The sequence below is a fragment of the Gymnoscopelus braueri genome, assembly GCF_963280865.1.
Source record: "Gymnoscopelus braueri genome assembly, chromosome: 23".
In the NCBI taxonomy this organism is placed as follows: domain Eukaryota; kingdom Metazoa; phylum Chordata; class Actinopteri; order Myctophiformes; family Myctophidae; genus Gymnoscopelus; species Gymnoscopelus braueri.
Genome location: NC_137625.1, coordinates 19,200,535 through 19,227,128, shown reverse-complemented (window position 1 = coordinate 19,227,128; position 26,594 = coordinate 19,200,535). Strand labels below are relative to the sequence as shown.

Below are 26,594 nucleotides of genomic sequence, written 5' to 3'. Positions count from 1 at the left end.
TGAGGTTTTTTCACCCCTTTTTATTCTATTTGAATTTAAAATCAATCTTATCCATTTCAGGTCTTTTGATCACTTTCACATACAACTCTAATGTGTGCATAATTATCAGAAGAAAAGCATTTGTGACAAAACGTGCCAAACACAATCCTGCGAGATGGTACATGTTCAAACATTTACAGCAGGTCAAAATCCACATACAAAATTTACCGGCTTCCAGTGGACACATTTATCCAGAGCACCCACCTGCACCACAAGAAGATACATGTTTAGTTTGGGTGGGACCATTTGGAATCAAACCTCTATCACTGGCCATACACGTTTTTATCCAATCAGTAGCATGGTAAAGGCTTTTATACTTCCTCACGTGACCCAAAGTGTCGCTCACAAAAAAAAAGATTTCCAACTGCTAAGTGTCGAAAAAGCATAAATTAAGCCTGAAGATTGTAAATGCAGTGTAATTTACCTATTTGTTTGCCATCAGGGCCCTGCTTAGGTACAATGAACAAGCTGTGGCTGGCCAAAGGAGCTTACTAATCTTTTCAAATTCAATCTTGTTTGCATGGGTGAGGTGAGATTTTCTAATTCAATCTGGTTTGCATGGGTGATGTGAGATTTCAAAAGTTTCTGGTCTTATAGAAGAATACATCCACAAGACACATCAGCTTGGAAAATGATCTGACAATTCTGACAAGTTATCCTGTCATCTGTATCAAAGATACTGCAGCTACTGTGGTCTAATTTCTGATGCAGCTATTAGAGGGATCACTCACTCTCAAACATGCTGAGGACAGCTTCTATTAATAAAAAAGTAAGAAGTCACAGAATCTGCAATATATTAACCTCAAGTATGCCTACGTAACATGAGTTTTAATTTAATTTCACAATTATTCCCCCCCCCCCCACCTTTTAGATAGGTTAGAACACCAGCATGTTTTCATTTGGCACATGATCATTTTCCTTCATTTCAACCAACACAACACATACCCCAGCACAACCCCCATGCATACACCACGGCATGTTAGAATTGCACAAATGATGGTCTCTAAAACATGACCTAGCCTTGCCACGGGCGGATCCCCTCATATGCACTCTCAAGATGAAAATAAGACTCTCCAAGAAAGGGATTACATTATTTGAATAGTGGGCGGTGATGTTGTGGGGAAGTACGTGAGCCTTTGTGAGTACCCAGATGACTCATTGGGAAGGTGTAATCCCTAATTTATACACGTTGCCAGCTTGTAGATCGGTTCTTTTTGGCAAGCGACAGAGTCATGTGATGAAGTATAAATTGAGTTTAAGAGGCTCAATCTGTGTCTGTGGCAGAGGTATCCATATCTCTGAACACGATGCTTGTTTTTGTTGCAGGAACCATTATGGCAATAACATGATATCTGACCTGAACATTCGAGGCTGGAATGCAGGCTAGCGTAAGTGAGAATATAACGACTCTCCCAGATCCACTGGTATCTTCACGAATATTACTGATAGGGGACAGGTGTACAGATTTGTATGGGTTTGTGAGCAAAGACAGTGAAGTTATTTGATAGACCAAAGTATACTAATTGTAAATAATGAAAGGGATGGGGGAACTGTAAACATTCAATGAGTACACATCACAGACCCTTTCATCTGCAGCCATGCAGTTCCAAACAAAAAGATCTAGAGACGTTCCCAAATCTTGTAATTCCTGTTTCATCTCTTCCTTGTGTAGTGTCCCAACTTATTCTCTTCTGTATACATGACACATAGTGAGGGTCTGTGTACCATGGGATAAGTGTGAGGGGATTTCCCTCAAACATCTGAATTCTTAGCTACCTTCTCTATGTTCAACATGCATGTACTCATCATAGCATCTCCCAGTTGCCACCAGTTGTTACCAGTTTACCTATCTAAATATGACTGCTAGAATAGTAAATAACCACCTAGTTACCTGCCAAAGCGGTTGGTAGAGTATACTGTATATAAACCTACCTTGCAGTCAAGATTCATTCAAATTTCCATTGTCAACTGGCAGATTAAGTTATTTCCCACTCTGTACAAAAAACATTTGTCACTCTCCCACCAAACATTCTGCCCCTAAATTTTTGCCATCACAATCTTTGTGTCCTGCAGTACATCGGAGCACAGATTTCAACGCAGCAAGAATTGCTAAAATGCGAACATCCTGGTTGTATACTCAGACAGAGAAAAGAACAAATCCTCACACCCTCAACTTGTGGCACATTAATTCTCAATAATACAAATATACAGAATTCAAGAGGAGTTTCTATTCTTTTTTCCCCCCATCACTTGTGTTTTTGTAAAAAAAAAAAAAAAAAAAAGGGGAAAAAAAAGAAGAATATAAAATATTAAGAGAAGTTTTACAGGTTCATTCTCAGTACAACTCCAACTAAAAAAATAATCAAAAGTCTTCTCTTTAAAACTATTTACAAATCAACTGCCCATGGGTGAGATTCGATCTTCATTCATGTGTCACACATTGGGAAGACACTTAGACGTCCCAGAGGATATTAATGGGGACCAACTAGTAATTAAGTGCTAGTTAGGTAGTTAACTTTGGCTAAAATTGTCATTGCCATCTGAAAAGTGTAAATTCCACTAAAATTTAAGGTATTTGCATAAGTCAAATGTCATCTTTTTTTTTTCTTCGTACAATTTGAACTTGCATTACATCTACAGATTGAGGGATAATAGAATTAAAAACTTAACCACACTTATTACAAATGAATTTTCTGATTCGGGGGACTGAATCCTTTTCCTGGACCTTTTGTTTTGTTGTAAATTGGGCACATGGATTTACAAGATTCCATCCATGTTCCAAGTAGATTTAAGACAAGCCCTCAACACCTCCACACAGCAAAGTGAAAATAACTTTTTAATATTTAACCCCATTTTTATTCTATTTTGAAATTTCAAACGTGTAAAAAAAGAAAAGAAAAGAAAAAAACAGGCTATTGAGTTACGTTTTGTAAACAGCTCATTTTTGACAAAATGTCTAATGGAATACAAGTCCACAGTCATATGTTGGCCTCTAGGACGAGAGAGAGCTCATTGGCTTTAACTGTCTGAGGAGTCATGTAGTCATGGTTAATGTAGAATGCAACAATCACGATGTTCTAAGCAGGGATGTGGTCAGTACACTTTCTATTCAACCAACTTTAACTCTATTCAGGAGTGTCATTTGATGATAAAGCCAAGTATGACAAACATGGCACCATACATTTCAAAACGTCTCTGATATAGTAAATTGTTTATTCTCAATTAGGTCCTTCTACTGTAAATGTGATACATAAACAAAAACAATTTAATTTTAAAGATTTTAATAAACGACTTTTGCACAGGCCTGAGTGTGTGGATGCTCTTTTCTTTCCTGTATTGGTTGAATTCAACGTGAACTGATCCCAACTCTAGTTCAAGGCCTCACATTCGACTTAAGGCGAAGATATGATCTTTGCATCACCATACATTGTACATCTTAAATAACACAGTTATGGACCCCTAGTAGGACAGGCAACAAGGAGTATTGTGGTCCCAAAGGGACAAAAGACGTGCTTATCTCACCAATCCAAGGTCAGTTCAGTTGCATTGTGGTTTGGGTAACTGTATCTCAGGCTCATTTGTTGCAAGATGCTGTCTTGTTGCATGTTGTCAAAAGGAATCAGTGGTGGAAAGTAACTAAGTACATTTACACAAGTAGTGGATATTGTACTTTCTTCTCCACTACAACTATTTGAAAACTTTAGTTACAAGTTACATAGCAATTTAGATAATTATTATTATTACAAAACATACATTAACCAATTAAGCCCTAATTTTTATGTCTATTATGTCTTTTCAAAAATAGCCGGCTATTTTATTAAGATTTTGATACATTTTGAAAACGTTTGGAAGGAAACATGTGAAATGGGGCATTCTGCATATTGAATACTTTTACTTTTGGCACATAAAGTATATTTTGATGACGATATTGTTGTACTTTTTTTTTTGGTACACATTTTTACATTGTGGTATTTCTAACTTTTACCCAAGTAAAAATCAGAGTACTTCTTCCACCACTAAAAGGAATCTAATACAGCATCATGAGTTATTTCCAGTCTTCACTTTATAATAGCTGTCATTACAGGGAGTACCTGGATACAGTACCATAATGTTTCTGTCCAGTCATCAGTATTTCTGAGGTAGTTTCTCAGACCACGGGTTGTATGAACGTCCAGTGAGGGACCACACCTTGGACCGTTGACCCTTGACCTCCTTCTTAAGGTCAGGAGACATTACATTAAAGCTACTTAAGATCACTCAGTCTAAACATGTTTAGTAGTAGTGTTTTCTTATTGTCTCCCTACTTAATTACTGGAATCAGCTGATCATTTAACATTTTTATATTCATTTGGGGGGAGGTTGTTCCTTGTTCAATATTTCAACAATAAAAACATTTTACTGTAGTGTAAACATTGTTACGTTTTACAATAGTTAACTAATAACTACAGACCTCAACAGGTCAGAACTGTGAAGTCATTTGTTGTTAATCATTTTGTCAGTGAGCTGGTTTTGATATATGACTTAGAATCTAAAGTCTGCAAAACTTTCTTCTAAAGTCTGTTGATATGGGGTTAAATCTCCCTTTTGTTTATTAGCAGAGATGCTCATCATACATAACAAACAAACAAAAAAACATAAACATCAATGAAATAAAATGACCCCAATAAAACAATCATACAAAAATGTTCTGTAAGGCATTCCTTAACCAGAGTGTTACAGCAGTCATCCATGTCAGGAAGAACTCCAGCGCCCTCTACAGGTCGTCGTCTTCCAGTCAGCGGTCTCGAACGTGTGATTGAATCCAGTACCTTTGCTCGTGCGACAGACCACCACGGCGCGGTTAGGTCCAAAATCCAATATCAATCTTTGAGGTCTTTGTGTAAGTTTATCTATCTTCTTCAACACTGTTTTTGTGAGTCATCCTCACAGTTCAATGGCTTTGGTTCTGTCTGTTCCGGGGACGAAGAATAGACGAAGAGCTGCTGCTCTCAAGGTCAAAAGAATCAAAAGAATCATGCAAAAAAAAGAAAGAAAAAAAGCTTGTGTCAGCTGTACAGACTTTCAGTGGAAAGGTGTCCAGTCACGTATACCACTATGCATGTTTGCATTCCAACCAAACACCATATCCGATTATTCACACCTTCTGATGTGAAGGTGTGAATTAAATGACCCGGTATAGCGTTTGGATGGAACTTAACCCTGCATATTCCAGGTGGCTCCATGACTCCATGTTTGTACCCCTCTGGGGTATGCTAGCAGACAGCAATGAGGGCCGAGGGTTGGGGGGGGGGGGAGACAGTCCTATCTGCACGACGAGCCCAGAACGGCGGCCGTGGAGGGGGCCGTGACACTGTAGCGAGGGTAGTTGTCGTTGGGAGGCGGGCTGGGGAGTAACGAGTTCCCGTTGGTGGGTGAGCAGCTGAGCTGCAGCCGGCGGAGGTACTCCGCATGGACAGGCTTGTGACTCTGCAGCACTTTGATGGCCTCATCCACCGTGAACCACTCCCGCTTACGGCCTGCAGGGGGAGACATAGCATAGAGTATTGAGTAACTGTAACCCTTCATCATCCAATAATAGACTCTATGCACAGCAGCCATATTGGAAAGAAATTGGGCCTCTTCCTTACTTCCTTAGGTGTTACCAATGATACTAGTGAAGGCTCAGCCTCTGTTCCATTCCGGTCAAACAGAGTCAGGGTGCTGATATTGTGCATGTTCGCTCACTGGAAACTGACTTTGTATTTGAGTGTACAAATGGAACCAAATGGACCCGTAAGGGTCCATAATTAGTGACATTGGTAACACCTGTAAAGGAAGTAAGGAAGAGGCCTAATTTATTTCCAATATGGCTGCTGTGCATAGAGCCCATTCTTATAATTTGTGTGCAATTACAAAATCGGCAAACTGAATGTGAGCGCATTAAGATTGTGTACCATTTTATTTTGTGTTTGGTTGGCTGGTTTGTTTTGGAGCAGGTTTATTTTGGGGTGTTGGATGTAGCAAGAGCAAAGAAATAACACTGACAAGATTGGGCGTTTGATTCCCACTGGGGCGACCACCCATTATGAATCTGTGCACGTATGATACTGTAAGGAGCATTGGATTCATTTGGTATCGCCCAAGATCCAACCTCATCTGACCAGTTAATCTTCAGTTACAGTCATGTGGATTATAGGCTTGCTGATTTGCAATGCAACCGCCTGCATTGTATATTGTTACATGAGATTTCCCTAATTTTCTATTGTGAGAGAGAGAAGGGTGGCAGTAGTCCAAGTGCCAGCAAGGTTATTACAACATCTCACCACAAGGGGTCATCTCTCCCCACATGTTGGCTGCAAGATGAGCATTAAGATTGACTGTGGTTGCTCAGTTCCCTCTCCCTCGTGTTAATGTACATTATGACTGCATTGCATTAATAGTACACGCACTTGCAAATATAGCATTGGGTGCATTACACTTACATACTGACATAGTCATTCTGTCAGAGGGACACAGACAGATACTGTGTAGATACACACACACTACATAGATACACACATACTACATACACACAGAAACAAGCAGACACAAATACACAGTCATTAACAAACATCGTTCTGTAAATCAATGCGCTGGACACTTTTATGTTCATAATGAAAAGCTTTGTGACTTAATCTGGCCTCAGGCCCATCTTTTAGTATGTAGTAGGAAATCAAATCACATCTGAATGAAAGCTCATCAATGAAATATGATCACGGTTTCAAGCTCCCGTTGCGCAGTAGAGAAACAAACAGAGTCACTGCAGCAAAGCAGTCCATACACAATAGCTGGTATGCGCTAGTTTTTTACCCCTAACCGCCAAAAAGAGTAACTCTGGATACTGTTGTCACGGCAATGGACAGCAGTTGATATACGGCTAGAGTGAATTACAGCTAAGAGCTGCTGCCACGAAGAGGAGAGGCCTAGATTTATGGACACCTGTGCTGCCTGCATGCTACTATTGCTGGCACAGTTCCCCATGCAATATATTCACACATAAATCTATATAAATGCACACAGTCGGATACACTCACTATGTGATAGGAACATGGCCCATGGGCACGTGTTTACTTGCATCACAGCCAGCACTGCAGACTAACAAGTGTGTCTCAAAAGAACAGCCGCACATGTTCATGCTAAATTAACGAATTAATTTACTGTGTATACATACACAAACTCTCACACACAAACACGCCACATCATCAGTGAAATATATATATTTATATTTACCAATGTTAACAGAGTCCTCCCAGGCTTCCAGTGTCTCAGTAACGGTCAACACGTAGACATACGTCCGATTCTTGCGGTCTTGGTTTTGCTTTAGGGGCGAGAGATAAAAGAGTATTATACGTATGCATGTGTGTGCAAAACAGCTGCAAGTTGTTCATGTGTTTCTGCATGAACGTCCCAGCAGTGTCAGCGCAGCATCCATGCATTATTGTGCAAAAGTGAAAAACATGATGAAAAGTTAATTGTAAACAATGCATTCTTAAGCATACATTCTACATACCAATACACCGACTCCCCTTTTGTACTTAGTTGCTGACAGTGACAGAACAGTGTTGCCTTATGCTTAACTTAGACTTTGTCTTACGCCAAAAATAGCAGATCTACAAGCTCGTAGATCGGGTATTTCCAGCACATGACACAGTCGTCCAAGGTATAAATCAGGGTTTAGCTTAGTGACATGTAGTATCAGTGTTGTCAGGTCATACCCACCAAACAAAACTTCCCTTACACAGACTGACAAAACGAATGTGGTCATTTATGTGTTGAGAGAGATTGGGTTTAATGAACCCTGGGCCCCCTTTGTCGCTTGTTAAAAACCCTCCATTATGTCATTTCATAAATGCGTTTAGGGACCACTCAAACCCCGGGTCTGTTTTCTCCAGCTCGTCATTAGCCGTACAGTACACTCCATTACGCGCACAATGTGATTTTCCAAACAACGCTACTTGAGCGTCCAGTGATAACGGCACACAGTACAGTACATTCCACGGTCGACACTTACCTCAAATACACCCAGCAGACGTCCTAACTTGCCCTTAACACCAGCCTGAGAGACAGGAATGGAAAAGGGAAATCATTATGAAGTGTCAGTCACAGAAATGGAGGTTTCTCCCTTTTCCTATCTGTGATATACGTGCGTGTCTGTAAGTGTAAGTGTGTAAGTGTGTGTGTGTGTGTGTGTGTGTGTGTGTGTGTGTGTGTGTGTGTGTGTGTGAGAGAGAGAGCGTGTGTGTGTGTGTGTGTGTGTGCGCGTGTGCGTGTGCTTGACCGACTCCCTTGGGTATAAGGTGGACAAAAGCACTTTCTTTTTCCGTGGCATTTCTGTTTTTAATTGCGATGGTGAGGCACTGAGGCTGTTGGTACTGCTGGTAATGATGGTGGGCGGTGAGGGGGCGAGACACTGATCTCTAAGCAGCACGAAAAACAAGTGGAAAACACTATTCAAAAGGCTGCCTGTTCTTTTAGCCAATAATAAAAGACAAGTTGTGCAACTCATTTTCTCTCTTTTTTTTTATATTTTAAAGGGAGTTTATGTGGGCTTGTATTTGGAGTAGCTGTAGAATATGAGGCACAAAAAAGAACCAGACATTACCCGGTTGTAAACATTCAAAGGTTCGGAAATGTTCAACAAAAAGGCAGCAATGTACAAATGTACAACAGACTCTGTTTCAGGCAAAGACCCCACTTTTATGCTACCTACAGCAGTGGTCCTCAAAGTGGGGTCTTGGTGGGGGGGGGTCCCCCCAGCAAAATTAGATCATACAGTATCAAAATGAGTTTAACCACTTTTAACCCCATATACATATTAATTTGGGGGCCGTTGACATGAAAAAGTTTGAGTGTTTGTGTGTGTGCTTTAGCTAGGAGGTCCAGCATGTGCCCACCAATGTAACCTCGACAAACTCTGTTTCAACACACAAATGCCTGGCAGTTGTTAACCTGAGCAACAAACAGAACTGCAGAACTAGGCTAAACATTAACCCATTAAGACCTGAAGCCGATTCTAAAAATGTCTGAGAGACTATGAGACTACTATTTCATGTCAAGGACCCCCAAAATTGTATGTATTTGGCCGCGGATCTCAAAATATGTTGTTCCAGGGACCTCCAGATGAAAAGATTTGAGTTAAAATGTTCGCTTTAAAAAAATATGTTCAAAGATTTGCACACATTTTCACGATAATAGCCAAATATAGCCAATAGCCAAAGTATAAAATAATGGTTAAAGTGGTTACACAGATGTGTTCCCGGTTTTAATGGGTTAATGCCACGTACACAGGCTGAACAGCTTTTGCTTGGTTTGATTTCATTTTCTCTTCTCTGTGGCCATTCGATCCGTCAAGACCATCATTTTGTGGGCGTCTCTCCTGATCCATTTGCAAAAGTCCGACTATCAACTATGAGTGCCCAGTTCATTGTTTTCCCATAACTGTAACATAGTTTGTGAATAGTTACAACAACCCACAGGATGTGATGTAACTATGCATGTTACCTAAACAGAAAGCTGGAACCCTTGAACGCTAACAGAATGGCAGTTTGCGGTCAAGTTTCTCTTAGTACTAGTGTAGTGTAGAGTAGTGTATACTGTGTAGTGTGCTTGGGTACCAAATTGCAGTATAAACGGAACTACGTACGTGTTCTCGTATGCCTACTGTATGCTTACGTGGATGCAGCAAGTATAATAAGGCCTTTAGCCTAATTGTAAATGAGTAATTTGTGCATGTGAGATCCCCACACACACACACACACACACACACACACACACACACACACACACACACACACACACACACACACACACACACACACACACACACACACACACACACACACACACACACACACGTCTCATGTCACCTACAATAAATGGAAAACTCAATTATCTCCTTTACATGACACTTAAAAGTTAATTAATCTAAATTCCATTCAGTCATCAAGTTACTGCCAAGACTCACCCCTACTGCTCCGTGATATTTTATACAAGTGCCAGGATTATATACAGAAGGCTAAGGCCAAATAGGCTAAGGCTAAGACTATACAGAGGTTAATGATCTATGGGTCCACTTGGTTACATTAGCACACTCTCAGAGGTGTGTGTCAAAGTGTCCCCGAACACTCATCATAACTAAACCACCTGACCAGCCATCAGTTGGGTGAAGCTGAAACGGAATTTCACCCATGGTTATATATCAAAGGTCTCCCGTTCTTGCTTTCCTTTTTTGTTTTTACAAATGGAAGACACACAGGAGACATCCTCACAACTATCATTTATTTGGGGACCCCCATGAACCCTGGTGGTCCCTAAACCCCGTGTTGAGAACCACTGCAATAGAGGGAGGGATTCATTAGACTTAATGGTTAAAGCATTAGTTAAAATTACTGTCAGGACTTGAGGAACCTGTCCATTCAGCTTCATTAGTTCAGCCCATCCTTCATGCCCTGCTTATGTAATTTAAGTTACATAATTGTTGTAGTAAACAATCAGAATACCTCACTTTACTTTAGATTCTTACTCGGTCCTCCCTTTCCTGGGCAAACCCAAGCCTTATCAGCTGCATACAGTAGTTCCTAGGGTTGTTGTTATTTTTAGCTCAAATACACAAATTACTACTATTCATTTGTATAACAATTTGCCACTTCACAGGGCCTGACAGCTAAGAGTTATTTATTTGGTCTAAATTCAACACCTCACACTTAACTGAGAAAACCACAGCCCTCTCTCCTTCCCCCTTCCCTATCCTCCTCTTCCCAGCATACCAGAGGTGTCATTTCAAAAGAAGAAAAGAAATAGAGGGTGGCAAAAACGTTAAGCAGTTAAATATATATTATATATATATTTTTTAATTTGGTTGAAAGTGCCTAATGACAAGAAAACACGCGTCTATAACATGTGTCACGTCACAATGTAGATGGACAGGCCGCATGGATTGAGATGCACTCAGCGGCGATCAAAGAATCAAATCGAAAGGGGGTGGGGGTGGCAATTTCCAATGACGTCCCTGCAGCATGCCTTCACCCATTCCCCCCCCGATGTCCTCCTCTTCTCAAGGACTGACCGACTGGCACTACTTTAGCAGTGTCAGTCGGGCCCTTTGACGTGAGTGTCAGGGGCCACGCAGGCCTAAGGGCCTGTGAATGTACAGGAATCCGGTACAGTGCCAAGTTTAGCTCTGCTGACGTGGACCAAGGACACAAGGTCCCAGAGGGCAGCAGGACCTCTGGAATACCACCGGCTGCTCCTCAATCACCCTGCCTCTGACACACAGGTCAAAAATTACACCTCTTCATCTCCTTCTTAACCATTTGAACCCTTGAGCACATTCGGTGAAAATAGCAGATCCCAAATCTCCCAAATGTATTCCCCGAAGAGATTTGGTGTAGAGGCAAAATAGTAGTATTATAGACCCCTGAGGGACCCTGGACAAGGAAGCATATAAGGTTAAATATAAAGGTTAAATGTTAAGTGGTTAAATGTTTTTTTTGTGTATGTGTCTGGGGGAAACCATAATTTAAAAGTTTCGACTCATCCTGAAAAGTTTGGCATTGCTGCGTTTGGCATTGCCGCTCAAGAGTCAACGGGCCAGCTGATCAGCAGGCGTGTATCCTGCCGAAGTGCCTTTGAGCCAGACAATGTTCACTCATTAAAATCTTTCTATGACCAATTGCAAATGCCAATTTTGAGCTGTGTCTTCCCCTCAGGTGACACCAATGCTGACCTCTTTGGCGTCTACACAGTGAACCGATTTCTGTTTAAACAAAAATGTCCAGACCAGTCGTTCCCTTATTGACAAAGTGCTGTAGAACTCGACACGGTAAAATGAGGATTCGTTCCATCTAAACAAAGCAGGGATTTCCTGCATTTGTGCGTCAAAAGACAGAAAATCCAAACCTACACAGATCCACGGAGTGCTGTGAATGTGAGTGGGTACGGAAGATGAAGGCATCACAAGCCATGCATTTGGAACATGGAATAAATGTGAGGTGGGAAGACAGTGGCTACCACTGCAAGTCTAATACACAACAAATGCATGTTGAGGGAGAGACTATGTATGGTGTGTTTAACTATTAATGTATTGATCCATCCATCAAGTCATCTATCTCCTCACCTCCTCAAACACCTCCCGTATGGCAGCTCCACACGGTTCCTCCTCTGGTTCCATTCCTCCTCCTGGTACAATCCACTGGTCTGGGTGTCTGCTGCTGCTCACTAACAACACCTAAAAGTGGAAATAAAATGGTTTAGCCTTTTTGCCCACAAAACTACGATCAAAGATACAAAAGTATCCACACTTTTTTTTTACTACATTGTCAATACGGTTACATGAAAATACATCACAATACATCATAAAGGCTAAAAAGGCAAGGGCGAGGCTGTCTTATAGTGCATGTACTTCTGTGGAGTCAGAGTATTATCACTATGTGACTTCGCACTGCTGCTATGGAAAGTTTGACAGAAGCAAACGCAAGTGATAGTGACTGACAACACGTTAAGTAGGCTGTGTCTAGTTTAACCCATTAAGACCGGGAGTGTATCCGTGTCATTTTAAGATTTCTTTGGCTATTCAAAAATAGCAGATCTAACAAGCTCATAAATCTGCTATTTTTGAACAGTTTAGCAAATCTTTGAATATATATTTTCAAAGCACATTTGTAACTCAAATCTTGGCTTCTGGGGGTCCCTGGAACAAAATATTTTGAGATGGGGGTCTGCGGCCAAACACATCGTTTTGGGGGTCCTTGACATGAAAAAGCCTAGTTTTTTTTTTAAAATGTTTTTGTAGAATCGGCCTCAGGTCTTAATGGGTTAACATTTGTCTTTTTCCCCATCGTCAGATATAATTTTGCATGTTTTTATGTATTTTTTTTTGTTCAAGGTTTCTTTATTTTATATTTTCACATACCGGTCAATAACAAAAAAGCATACAAAAACAGTGTATGTTCCCGCTCCGAAAGAGCCACAACCCTGGTATCTTATTGTACCATTAACACAAAGGACAATATGTAACCATCGTTTTGACGATGACGTATTATATAGGTGGTTCCAAAGAGCCGACGGGATTTCACCTTTCAGGATGTTGCAATTTGTCGATGAACCTCAATCAAAGCCCCGTTTTGTTTGTAGGTCTTTTTTGTTAGGTTTTTTGGAGGGGCTCCTCCAGTCCAGTGCAACTTGACTCAGGTAAATAATACAGATAAACCAAGTGTGAAGGACAAAATCCTCTCAGGGGCTCCTGTACACGCCCCGTCCAGCTTAAATTACACCACAGCTGCAGTGTGCAGCGACATGCACCGACCGGGTAAACCCGTGTCTGCTGTTTAGTGGCAGTAATCAACATACCGAGGAAATGTACAAATGCGCTCGGCTGTAAACACAACCTATTTTTCCCTGGGAGCGTATGACACGCGGACCGGTGTAGTAGGAATTCGCTACTGGACACATTCCTGTGAGATACATGTATACGTTTTCACGAGAGGGGTCAAACCGTCTCTCGTGACAGACAGACAAACATGGTGCCCCGGTTTGGGATGTACTATGTCTCTCTTCCTCGGGTTCCCAACCTAGGTGTCAGGGACCCCCTTGCGTGGCCTACACATCTTTAAAGATTTCTCATCAAAAATAGCCGATCTGTAAGCTCACAACGAGTCACATCACATCTTTTGTCAGACGTCAGAAGGAGGGCCTCCAAGGACAATAGGTCGGGAACCACTGACTTAACGTCGCCGACGTCACGTTTTTATAAGCCATGAGTGCCAATGACGTCGCCGACGTCATAATAAAAAAATAAAAAAAATAATGTAATATATTTTTTTCTTTTTTTTTGTTGAAAAACAATGTTCAGAACCCAAGATATGATGATTTGAAGATTTGCTGCTCCATTCACTTCTTGTTTAACTTCTTACTGAAAAAGGCTGTATCTCGGCTGCTAAGCACTTTTTTTTTACAATGTATTTTTGGCCTTGGCACAGGGGTGATGAAGCCAGAAATAAGTGAGTTAAAGGGCAAGACCACTTTGGTAGAGGTTTGGGTCGTGTATTTACCTTGCCATGATGTAACTCCAAAGGTGGACAAGAAATTAAAAATTATTGCTCCATTGATTAGAAATTGATCATTCAAAATATGCTCCTCATTGACTTACATTGTACGGTGAAACAGATCTCAAAGTCACTCTTTTAGCACATAAACAAACGCAAACAAAGTTGATTCAGACAATATAGAACATCACCAAACCCAGTACTGTTTTTTTTTATATAAAAATTTTAACTTCCTGTTGATTTTGCTATTTTTATTAAGAAGAAAACCCGGACTGGATTCGTGGATCCGGATCCGGATCTTCAAATAGTAAAATCAGCAGGAAGTTAAAATTTTTATTAAAAAAACAAACAGTACTGGGTTTGGTGATTCTATATTGTGTGTAGTTGCTTATTTGGGCTAATTATTATTTAAACCCTAACCCCCCCCATCTGAAAATGTTTTGTGCCAGATTTGTGTTGTTCGAATGTTTCAAAAATCGTACAAATATTCCACATTTTATTTCAAGATTTTTCTCAAATAGCAGATCTACAAGCTCAAGCGTTCATGTGGCCTAGTCGCTTCTTTTGGGCTTGTTTTCATAGAACTGGTTGCTTATTTCTCTCACAAGATCTGGCAACACTTCTATGTGGGAGACGCTATGTAGGCTAGCTGGCTAATGTATGGTGAAAGCACGTCACGTGAAAAGCACGGTTGAGTTCAGTCCGCAGCCATACGGACATAAAATTCAAGGAAAGTTTGATGGACAAAACGTGACGAATCTGTCTCCCCCTCCAGTCCCTATTTCAGCCCACCGTTCTCACTTTACACATGATCCCCTGTACTAATCCTGATACACTAGTACATGTACAACTGTACGGCAAGGCAATACATGGTGATATTACACCCATATAAAGAATTATAATACAGTACAACATGAACTACATGTCCACCTCCCCCTACTCCAGTCACAGTTAATCGCTAATCCAGGTATCTGTATGTCCATACAAAAGCCAATACACAGTTACAATGCATTTTTTTCAGACAACACATGACTGAAATAATTCAATCAATACAATCCTAACCTATATACACAGAGAAGATACCACAGGTCAACATCTTGTGCAACATATGGAGGCACTCCCCTCCTCTACCTGCCTAGTCCCCTGTAATGGCAATGGTTATGCAATGACACAGCAATCACCTGTTTACATGACTGCAATGACGGCGCTGTTTAAACACTTAAGCCCTATACTTTGGCGTATGATGGTGTTGCCCCGAAAATAGCCGATCTACAAGCTCACCACGTGCATCTGCTATTTGCACTATTTCTGAACATTTAGGAAACCTTCCGCCTATAATGCCATGCCCAAAACAGGCAGGTTGAACGTGGTTAACAGGCAAGATACACTACATGTGAAAATACATATGAATGCATGCGTGTATACATTGAGGGGAGAAACCAAAGATCCCCATTTGTACAACAGATGGTATCATCCTCTCCTGCACCTGACCGCCCGGCAGTGAAACCATTAATCTCTGGCCCGGTGCGGTCAAACATCTCAGCTAATCTCCACTGCGGCGTCCACATCCCTACGCCTCCCTCGTCCCTCTCGTGGCTCCTTTGCCCTAATGGGATTGTGGCTATTGCTAGCAGCAGGGCCAACAGGTGACGGAGCCTTGAGGGGCCAAAAGTCAAACTGATTTGACGGCACGTGCCCGGGGTGTGTGTGTGTGTGTGTGTGTGTGTGTGTGTGTGTGTGTGTGTGTGTGTGTGTGTGTGTGTGTGTGTGTGTGTGTGTGTGTGTGTGTGTGTGTGTGTGTGTGTGTGTGTGTGTGTGTGTGTGCGCGTGTGTGTGTGTGTGTGTGTGACAGTGTGACAGAAGCAGTTGTTTGATGTCGTCGGCTCTGGCCTGTCGTCATGTCGTCACGGGCTGTGTTTAGGGCTGTCACAATTACAAATTTAAGTTGACGATTAATTGCCACTCAAATAATTGCGATTAACAATTTAATTGTGTGTTTGGCATCGAACATTGGAACATAGGAAGCCTTTTAGGCTTTGCAATCAAAAATTGCATGGGGCAGATATGACAAATAACTGAAATATTCAAAGAAATTATTGACCTATTTAATAATTTGTAAGCGTATTTGAAAATGTATTTGTATTTTCAAGTATTTGAAAATGTATTTGTATTTTCAAGTATTTGAATGTAATAATTGTGACAGGCCTAGCTGTGTTACCCAGGTTCAACAACCTGCTTCTGTTCCCAGTGTGGCAGATCGGCCCGGAGCCTCAGACTGAAGACCAAAAGCCTACCATCTCCCGCGGCCCCTTTATCTAAACGGATGCAATGTTTGGCTTTAGTGTCCCTTCCCGCGTGGGAAACCTGCGTTTGGAATCCTGGGTGTTACATCGGTGCCATGGCATGACCCATATCCTTGCCCCCTTATTTTCTGTCTGCTATTTTCACTGTATGTATAGTTCACCTATTATGACTGAATGTTCGCCTCCGATGACATGCCCAGAATAGTGACGTGGTGACCTGTGGAGTGTGGATAACTGTGTAGCCTACTGATCACGAGGCCTGGTTCAGCACCCATGCCCTATGTGTGGGTAATAGTATTACAGCAAACGGTTCGGTTCTGAAATAAGGCACACATGATCAAATAAACCTACTTGCTTTTTACAAGAAACACGCCATCAGCTGTGGAATGTGTGTGAAGGCTGCATCGGACAGAGGTGGAGAACGGCAGCCACGCCTAACCAGTGTGTGCGTGTGTGTGTGTGTGTGTGTGTGTGTGTGTGTGTGTGTGTGTGTGTGTGTGTGTGTGTGTGTGTGTGTGTGTGTATGTGACTGTGCGTGCGAGCAGAGGTAGTTTTCCCTCACGTGCACAACAAAAGGCTTGTTGTGGAGGAAATGCATGCAGAGCGATTACACAGTACACAGCTACCTACGGGTGTCTAATAAGATGAATGTGACACACAACCCTGCTGAAAAACGAGCTTGCTGGGGGACAAACCTTCCCCCTGAGAAATAAAAGGTTGTAAAAAAGAGAGAGAGAGAGAGAGAGGGGAGGGGGGGAGCACATGGCAAAAAAACAGGGAAAAAACAGGTGCATGGCCTATTTGTGTGTACAGTAAAGAGTTACGGGCAGGCAGGGCTTTACAGTATAGCAAATGATAGAATGGTTTGTCTGGTTTGTCTTCTCAGAATGGTTTGCCTTCTCAGAACAGTGTGAAAGGTACAAACATGCTGAGACAAACTTAGTAACCCAGGACAGAAAAAGCTGTGTGTGTGTGTGTGTGTGTGTGTGTGTGTGTGTGTGTGTGTGTGTGTGTGTGTGTGTGTGTGTGTGTGTGTGTGTGTGTGTGTGTGTGTGTGTGTGTGTGTGTGTGTGTGTAGGTGTATATACAGTTGTGGGGGTGGTTGTATGGCTGACTTATAGCCAGGCTTAAGCCAGATCAGGGGGTATCATCACGTCCCAGACTGATAGCTTGCCTGTTTAAACAACAGAGTCACAAAGCTTCCAGGGGACTGAGGACAACGAGGACTCTCTGTCCAGAAGTTGCTTTTGCAAAGAAAAAAATATTATTTATATATATCTATAATACACACACACACACACACACACACACACACACACACACACACACACACACACACACACACACACACACACACACACACACACACACACACACACACACACACACACACACACACACACACACATTTGTGATTGACTTTACTAACTAGACAGGAAAAAAGGTAATAAAATGCCTTGTGTGATCTAAAAGAGGACAGAAGGCAGAAATATTCAACAGGACATAAACACATCCTCCACCCCTGACAATTGATATGCACGAGGAACGCCTGTGGCATCATGGGACTGTCACATAAATGCCAGGCTGGGAAAAGCAGGAACCAGGACACAGGAGCGGAGGGAGGGAGAGACAGAGAGAGAGCAATGACAGAGACGAGGAGAAATGTAAAAACAAGGGAAAGAGAGAGTGTACAACGATGAGAAGGAGAATGAGAGAGATAATGAGAGAAGAGGAGAGCAACAGAGACATTCTCCACAGCTTGGGTATTTAGCAGGCACTCCGAGTCCAGAGGGATTTCCAGTTTAAGTGCAAAATCAACTGGAACTCGTTTATTACTAACAAGTAGCTAATGTGTACAGTGTACACCCAAGCCTGGCCAAACCAACTGTAGAAAGAAGAATTAACTTAAAACATCTCATGTGTCCCTGGATAATCATAGTCTGGCTAACGCTGACTCCATGGTACAGTGAGCTGTCCAGAGTCACATTAGCCAGACAAAGACGCGCATCCTTATTCAATAAAGAGTCGAGACTCAATGAGAACTGTTTGGTAGAGAGATTGAAAGCCAAGGAAAACAGACAGGCAGGAAGAGAGAGGAAAAAAGTGGGCAAAGAGAGAAAGCGAGACAAAGGCTGACAAAGACAAAGGGTGTGGAAAGATAGAATGAGGAAAGACAGAAATAAAATAGAAAGGGGGAGAAAAGAGTGAGACAGACATAATCGGAGCACGTCAGAGAGAGGGAGGGAGAGAGAGAAGGGGCGAAGTGAGGACACAATGTGAGATTTTACTGCTGACTCTGTGACATATTTACACATTGTCAGAACCATGTGGGTTCTTTATAAAGAACCCACATGGTTCTGTTTAATACATAACCACATGGTTGCACAAGGAACCGTTTTAGGGACTATACATCATATGAAGCTAAGAGTTTGAGAGTAGGGATGTGACGATATGAAAATGGTTATTGTGGCAAAAATAATTGCGATCAACGATATTATCGCGATAATCAAAATATGCTTAAAACTTAAAATGCCACCATTGTTAACCACCTGCATCCCTATTCTGAGGTCGTGCGCCAAAAATAGGCGATCTACAAGCTCACAGCGCGTTGCAACGTAGATCTGCTATTTTTGGCGAGAGTGAAATAAGGGCGGACCAAATGCGCTCCTCACATATCTGTTTTATTAAGTTAACCTATAAAGGGTTTAAGTGGTACTGAATTTGCAGCTCAACAAAAGCTAATTCGTCCTAGTGTATGACGGAGGACAATTTGACAATAAATTCAAATCTCCACCGTACGATTATTGTGAGCGTTTTTTTTATCACGATAAACGATAATAAGGATTATCGTCCCATTCCTACTTGAGAGCTGTTTCAGTTCTGTGCAGAACCCCAAAAAGACGCTAGATCAAATCCCAGACTGGCTGGGGGAAAAAACAAATGCTCTCGTGCCTCACAGCAACTACCATTGAGCTGCCATTAAACAGAGCTACAAACCACCAGTGGAGCTGCACAATGACCAACAATAAAAGACTGTGGTTGTACTGGACAGCTCCCAGGGGTGTATGCGTGGCACAGTCCAAAAGCACTTCATCACTATATTGTGACATGTGTGAAAAACTTAACTAACTAAATCAATGAAAGCTCAGGTGTGGGTGTGGGAGCGTGTATGTGAAAACATGTGTATTGTTAGAATTATTTATTTGTAATTGTCTCCGCCAGGCCGAAGGCATGGCCGAGACAATGTTTTGCACCCTGTCCGTGTCCGTCTGTCTGTGAACAGCTAATCTCCGGCAATGTTGGCCCGGTCACTGTGAAACTGCGCACACACACTCCCTGGATGTCAGAGCAGAAACTCTGCCCCGAATCTTTCAGATGTCATAGCCTGTCATAGCACCACCATGAGGCCGATTTTTGCAACAAAAAAAAAATTATATTACTCCTACAGATCTTTTTCCAAAAATCACGCAAATCGGTACACAGTATCTCTGTAGTCATGTGATCAAGATGGATCTGTCCGATTCTTCATATTCCATCACCATTGCTGTAGGGATGGGCAATATTATCGATATCACGATATATCGCGATATTTTATTTCGCGATACTGTATCGATACTCCAGTATCGATATCGCGATAAAAAAAAATAAATAAAAAAAAACTTTTTTTTTTTTTTTTTTTTTTTTTGCTTTTTCAGATACAGGCTTTATGAAAAACATTCAAAGAACCTATCACAGATCTGCAGCTACTCAATATGTAGTGTATATATAAACAATATGTAGTTGTAATTTATGTATATATCGCAATATATCGCAATATATCACAATATATCGCAATATATCGCAATATCGTGATACGACCCAAGTATCGTGATGCGTATCGCAATATAATCGTATCGTGACCCAAGTATCGTGATACGTATCGTATCGTGAGATTGTTGCCAATACCCATCCCTACATTGCTGTGCTGGCCCACATTAACCTACCTGACCTGGCGGAGACCTGTGCTCCGAGGAGTACTTTTTCTAGTTTAGTTTTGGTTTTATAGTTTTAGTGTTTGTTTAACTATTTTTGATAGTATTTGAACTGTGCATGTTTTCTGCTGTAATCAATAGATCATTTGCAACAGGTGTGTATATAGGCCTGTATATAATGAGTCAGGGGCAGAGTGTGTCTGATCAGTACAAGTGGAATAGACAACTTTGAGGATAGACCAAAAATATTTCTTACTGTTTTTGTTTGATTCATCCTTTGGAGAAAAAAAACATTATATGAATAAATGAAGGAAATGCACTTTGGGAAACACGTAAGATCATTTTGGGGGTTTTGGCACCTACTACTTCTATGAAGAAGTAGGCCCTCATGGACCAGTAAGTGCAAAATCCCAAAACAAACAAACAAAGACACATTCCTCTTGTGGTCTTCACTTTGATTATAGGTACAAGATAAACACTGAGGACATGATGACAGTTTAACAGGAGTTTTAAACACAATGGACTTTGAGCTATAAAACTCATATTTACTTGTTTCGAACTTTCTAGACATCCTATGGGATTGGAAAGGTGTTAGAAACCTTTTAAATTAAATAAGAGACAGGGTATAGAGCAATTTTCTGGAGGTCATTAAACTAATTATAAAACGTAGCACCTTGTTTGGATGCAAGAGTTAACAACAGTTGGACATTTTAATGAGGCCACACTTTGAAGTGTAGAGCTAAGAACTGTAGGCTACTATATCCAGTAGTGTACAATGTTGTGCTAGTTGCGTGTGAAAGTTGCACTAAACCCATTTTAAAGAAACTATTCATTATCATCCACAGCTCCAAAACAGAGGAGAGTGGTTTTGGCAGTTTCATGCTTACTATGTGATTAAAACTGCCCTTGATTTAATGTCTACCAACATCTGTGGGCCTGCTTTGTAAATATCAAACTGGCTAATTGCAGAATATTCACATCAGCTTACAATTTAAGCTCCATTTAAGCCTTAAATGGATACAAATAGTAAACAATTCCACGGCACTAATGTCGACTCTGTGTGTTATATTGTTATGAGTGACCCAATCTGGAAACCCAGAACCAAATGAGAAGGAAAAACAGCGCCCTCTGCTGTTTGTACTATCTCACTTGGCTCTGGGACAATGACGACGTAGCACCCGTGCGCAAGGAAACCGGGGTTTTGGTCTGCCTTCAGCGTTTCACTTCCGGTGGTGCGACTATGTTTTCATTCCCACTAACAATATGTCTACACGGAACACTATACACCACTTCTCCCAGAGAACATGGATCGTTTTGGTTATAAGCCCACTTGTTTCTATGATAAAAGAGCAAGTTAAAATGTGAATATCTTTTCGTGGTTTTGTCTGCTCCGCGGACGCTATTGTTAAATTAGTTTCGGTTGGTTTCGAGTGGGGAATGATCGGCGGACACGTAAATCCCGGCCACTACATTTGATTGGGTAAAGCGCTGCCTGCTTCCTGATCTGAAGGCACGCCCACTTGTAGCCCAGTGTGTACACGTTATGACGAACCTTCACGACAGATTCCAACGCAGAGCAGAATCTGTTCTTGAGAGATTATGAGTGACCTAATGTAACTTTCATTTCATGCATTGATTTTACACCAGTGCTTCTCAACCCGTGGGTCAGGGACCCAAAAGTAGGTCATGAGATGTTGTGACACTTGGGTCACAGATAAAGAAGAACTTTAACAGAGGAATGTCATCTCATTACAGCATCTCATTGTGTCGTGACTTCATGGTCAAATGGTGAAGCAGTTGAGGAAATGATCGTTTTGGGGACACAGGTGTTTGTCAGAAATTGTCAGTCATTTTAACTGGGTACTGTTTTTGGCCCATACAATCCAGGAATTTATGCTCATTTCACTGACCCAGTCATACCGAGTGCATCTAGATAAGAGCATGAGGTAGATATCTCCTGTTATTTACGTGCTGTAAATATAAGGTTGGACAATATATTGCAAGTACACTGAAATCACAATATTGGCTAATGCAACATCTGTGTTGCAAGAGGCTTGTTTTTTTTACAGAAGGAAAAAAACTGTTTGCTGGTGTCTGCTGTCCGGAGTTTAATTGGTGTTTTGTGATACATCTTTTGCTGCAGAGTGCGGCTTTAGCCTGACCCCTCCACCAACAAAACAGTTTGATAGCAATGTGTTTGTGTTCCACACATCAGGGCACTACATCTGGTGTGTGTGTGCGTGCGTGTGTGCGTGCGCGTGTGGTGGTACAGATTGAGTGTTTCTGTTTCTAAAGTCCCAGCATTAATCTGTGGCGAGTCTCAAAGCAAGCCTTTATTCAAAGACTTTTAAGAACTATCCATCCCACAAGGCTAGCAAACTGAATGTCCTCAACTTTGAGAGAAAATAACATCACAGACAAACTGTACCCATGTGGAAGTTAGCCCCCTGTTGTGAGTATGTGTGTGTCTATTCGTCTGTCTGTGTGTGTGTGTCTGTGTGTGCATACGTGCGTGCAAATCTTCAAATCGCTGAGTGTGTGTGTATGTGTGTGTGCTGTACAATAAATACCAGAGGGCTCAGACAGACGGAGCTGCCAACCCAGTGATATCAGTCAACACATTTTTTTATATTGCATAACAGAGCTGGGGGGGTGGGATTTTTTTTTTACAAAAAAAAAAACCCACGGGAAACTACCTTACACTTATTTTATTTAAGTGATAAAGAGAAAGAAAAAAAGAGAAATCTTAAAGCTGTAATACGGAACTTATTTTAATGAATACAATGTTTTTTAACTCATCTGTAAGAAAATCACAACTTTTCACAAGTTGAAAACAAATTCCAAAATTTGTCAGAGAATTTCCTGAATAAAATAAAAATAATCAACGAAATTCCCTAAATTATAGTAGTAGTGAAAATAGCAGATCTGCTAGCTCGAAGGGACGCGTTGTGAGCTTGTAGAGCTGCTATTTTCACTAGTTTGGGTCCCGGGCAAACGTCTGATTTCTCTTTAGGCTCTTGAGCTAAAAAGTTTGGGAACCACTGTTCTAGGCTAGACTAGAGTATAACTAATACATCTGTACCTGGCCAGAGGTGTTCTCCCTACTCTTCCACTGAGACATTTACATGTAGGATCTGAGTAGAACACCTATATTGACAACCTACTGCCTGAAACTCATTAGTGCAATATCTTAGCCTGGGACCAGACGAATCTGCCAGTGCAAAAAAAAGAATGCACTCTGCGATTTGGGTCTGGCACCGCTCCATAGAGAATCCATTTCCTGCTCCAGAAGACGGGGGTAACCTATCAGGGCCCAGTATTCAAATATGGGAGACTGTAATTGGTAGTTGGTTTGTAGGTCTAACCAATTGCGGCGAGAGTCATTGTGTTGATCCCGCCCCCTTGGAAAAAAAACGTCCTCATAGAAGCACCAGACTCATATCCACGCAGTGATATAGTCTGGCTACGCGAGATGATGGGTTTGCAACGGGTAGTAGGACATACAACCTTTAAACCTACATAAAACCATGGTCAGGGGTGGGGTGGTAACTACAACAGTAGCCTACAACACCTGTTCAAAATATCAAAACAATCTTAAAACATGCAGGAAATAAATTTGTGAATGATCACACTGGAGTGTTTACATGGTAAAAAAAAAACTGGCTTAAAGGTCCCTTTAAGCCAGTGGTTCTCTCAAAGTGAGGTCCGGGGGCCCCCAGGGGTCATTGAGGGTGTTCCAGGGGGTCCCCAGCAAAATGACGTAATATAGCATCACAATCAGCACTTTAACCCTATTCGGATGCACATGCACAACTTAAGCAGGTACAAGCTCACTGGAGATCTGTTATTTTCGAAACATTTTTGGAAAAACAAGACAAATCTCTAATCTTATGGGGTTCCCCATATAGCACAAATCTTTTCAGACGGGGGTCCGCGGCCAAATAAACATACATTTGGGGGGTCCTTGTTATGAAAAGCTTTCCCTTCAGTTCACAGTGAGGCAACACATTGCCTGCCACTGTACTGCCCACTCCGCATGATCTGTGAGTGGTCACTGCGTGCCTCTCAGGCTGCACATGCTCCGTCTGTCTACACTACAGGCCTATCAAATAAAACAAGTCACGCAGTCTTCGAGTGATACAATATTCCTACAGTATGTAAACATAGCAGCCCTGACTGAAGCCTATATATTCTTATCCTACACCAGGCAACAAAAAAAAGAAAAGAAAAAAGTGACCCAGCGTGTTGCGGTCGGAGCGCCTCGCCCCCCTCCTGTTCGCTCTATCTGTCTCTTTTCTCAAACTAGACCAAACTGGATGGCCGCGGGCACACTCACACACTCTCTCTCTCTCTCTCTCTCTCTCTCGCACACATTCACACGCGGCGAATCTACTAGCAAAAGCAATTCATTGTGTCCTCCGGCATAACGACCGATGCCAGAAGTGGCAAACCAAGGACAACACAACCCTATCCTCCTCACACACCCCAGGAGAGACAGGATGGAAGACACACAGAGAGAGAGAGAGTTATTGAGAGAGGAATGAAAAGCAAAAGCCACGGGGGTCTTACGTCGTAACGTGACGCGATGTCATTAATAACACGACATGAATCATGTGTAGACTGATAATAATCAATCAAAGCACAATTATCTGAATGGATGATAGAAGAAATTATAATAGCTGCCAAACAGATAACCAGGTAACATTGTAGCAGTGTTATTACATTGTAACAGTGTTGATGAAGAGAAAACATACATCACATGGTTACATTGTAACAGTGATGCAGACAGACAGACAGACCTTGTAATAGCGTTGATGCAGACAGACAGACAGACAGACAGACAGACAGACAGTGTTGATGCAGACAGACAGACAGACAGACAGACAGACAGACAGAGTAACAAGTGTTGATGCAGACAGACAGAGTAACAGTGTTGACAGATGCAGACAGACAGACAGACAGACAGAACATTGTAACAGTGTTGATGAAGAGAAGACATACATCACATGGTTACACTGTAACAGTGATGCAGACAGACAGACAGAACCTTGTAATAGTGTTGATGCAGACAGACAGATAGACAGAGTAACAGTGTTGATGCAGACAGACAGACAGACAGACAGACAGTAACAAGTGTTGATGCAGACAGACAGAGTAACAGTGTTGACAGATGCAGACAGACAGACAGACAGACAGACAGACAGACAGAACATTGTAACAGTGTTGATGCAGACAGACAGACAGACAGACAGACAGACACTGCAGGGATTCCCTCTCCTCACCTCTTCTTCTCGCTCGTTCTTGAAACACAAACACGCAGCCCGCTTCTTGAACCCGTCGCCGTCGTAGGTCCGGGTCTGGTTGGGCTTGAACTTCATGATGGAGGAGGACGACGGTTCCAAGTCGACTCCGAGTCCGACCGCAGTGATCGGAACCGGCGGGACGACGACGACGACGGACTCGACGAAAGCCGGAGTCACCACCGCTGCACCGAGTCCTTCTTTCGGAGAGAAAACGAGCATCGGTGGTAGAATCGATGTCGTCAGAACTGTCCCAAGATTGTTGATTAATCCTCCATTCGTCTATATCTGCCTATCTCTATGTCCTGTGTGTCTGGAAGGAGATCAGATCACAGATCAGTGCATTTAACTCATGTAATCTCGCCACAGCAGCCTCCAGTGCTCCAATGTGTATCAGAAGTAAAGACAGATCTCCTCTCCTTCTTATGTACAACCTACAGCCCTCCTCTCCTCTGCTTCTGCCTCACACCGACTGCGCATGTCCAAAGCGGGGGGTGCGTGTGGTTGGGGGCGGAGTGGTGGAGTGGAGTGGGCGGGTGTGATGCATGGCATGGGGTCTCTCTCTGTTTGTGGAAAGTAACTAAAGTAGGCTAGTAGGCAGTGGTGGAAAGTAACTAAGTACATTTACTTAAGTACTGTACTTAAGTACAATTTTGAGGTATTTGTACTTTACTTGAGTATTTCCAATTTCCAATACTTTTACTTCTACTCCACTACATCTCAGAGGCATATTGTACTTTTACTCCACTACAATTATTTGAAAACTTTAGTTACTAGTTACTTTTCAGATATAAACTATGATATAATGAAACATACATTAACCACTTTAGCCCTATTTTATACATAGGCTATTTGAAAATAGCAGATCTACAAGCTCACAACGCATCGCATCGTGACGCGTTGTGAGCTTGTAGATCGGCT

General features: G+C 41.9%; 1 protein-coding gene across 1 annotated transcript; it reads right to left on the bottom strand.

The window, feature by feature from the left end:
- Nucleotides 1–26,071, bottom strand: LOC308079975 (diphosphoinositol polyphosphate phosphohydrolase 3-beta-like). Its single transcript, XM_080421649.1, has 5 exons — nt 25,656–26,071; nt 12,173–12,283; nt 8,069–8,113; nt 7,288–7,375; nt 1–5,555 (listed from the first exon to the last, which is right to left on the bottom strand). The coding sequence occupies exons 1-5, from the start codon at nt 25,893–25,895 to the stop codon at nt 5,341–5,343; spliced, it is 699 nt and encodes a 232-aa protein (XP_080277775.1). The 5' UTR covers nt 25,896–26,071; the 3' UTR covers nt 1–5,340.
- Nucleotides 26,072–26,594: the final 523 nt, after the last annotated feature.

Excerpts from the sequence above, each read along its gene's own strand:
- LOC308079975 (XM_080421649.1), bottom strand. The coding sequence starts at position 25,895 with ATGCTCGTTTTCTCTCCGAAAGAAGGACTCGGTGCAGCGGTGGTGACT. Across the intron at positions 12,284-25,655 it reads AGAACGAGCGAGAAGAAGAG|GTGTTGTTAGTGAGCAGCAG; the intron begins GTGAGGAGAGGG and ends TTCCACTTTTAG. Across the intron at positions 7,376-8,068 it reads GTCTGCTGGGTGTATTTGAG|CAAAACCAAGACCGCAAGAA; the intron begins GTAAGTGTCGAC and ends TCGCCCCTAAAG.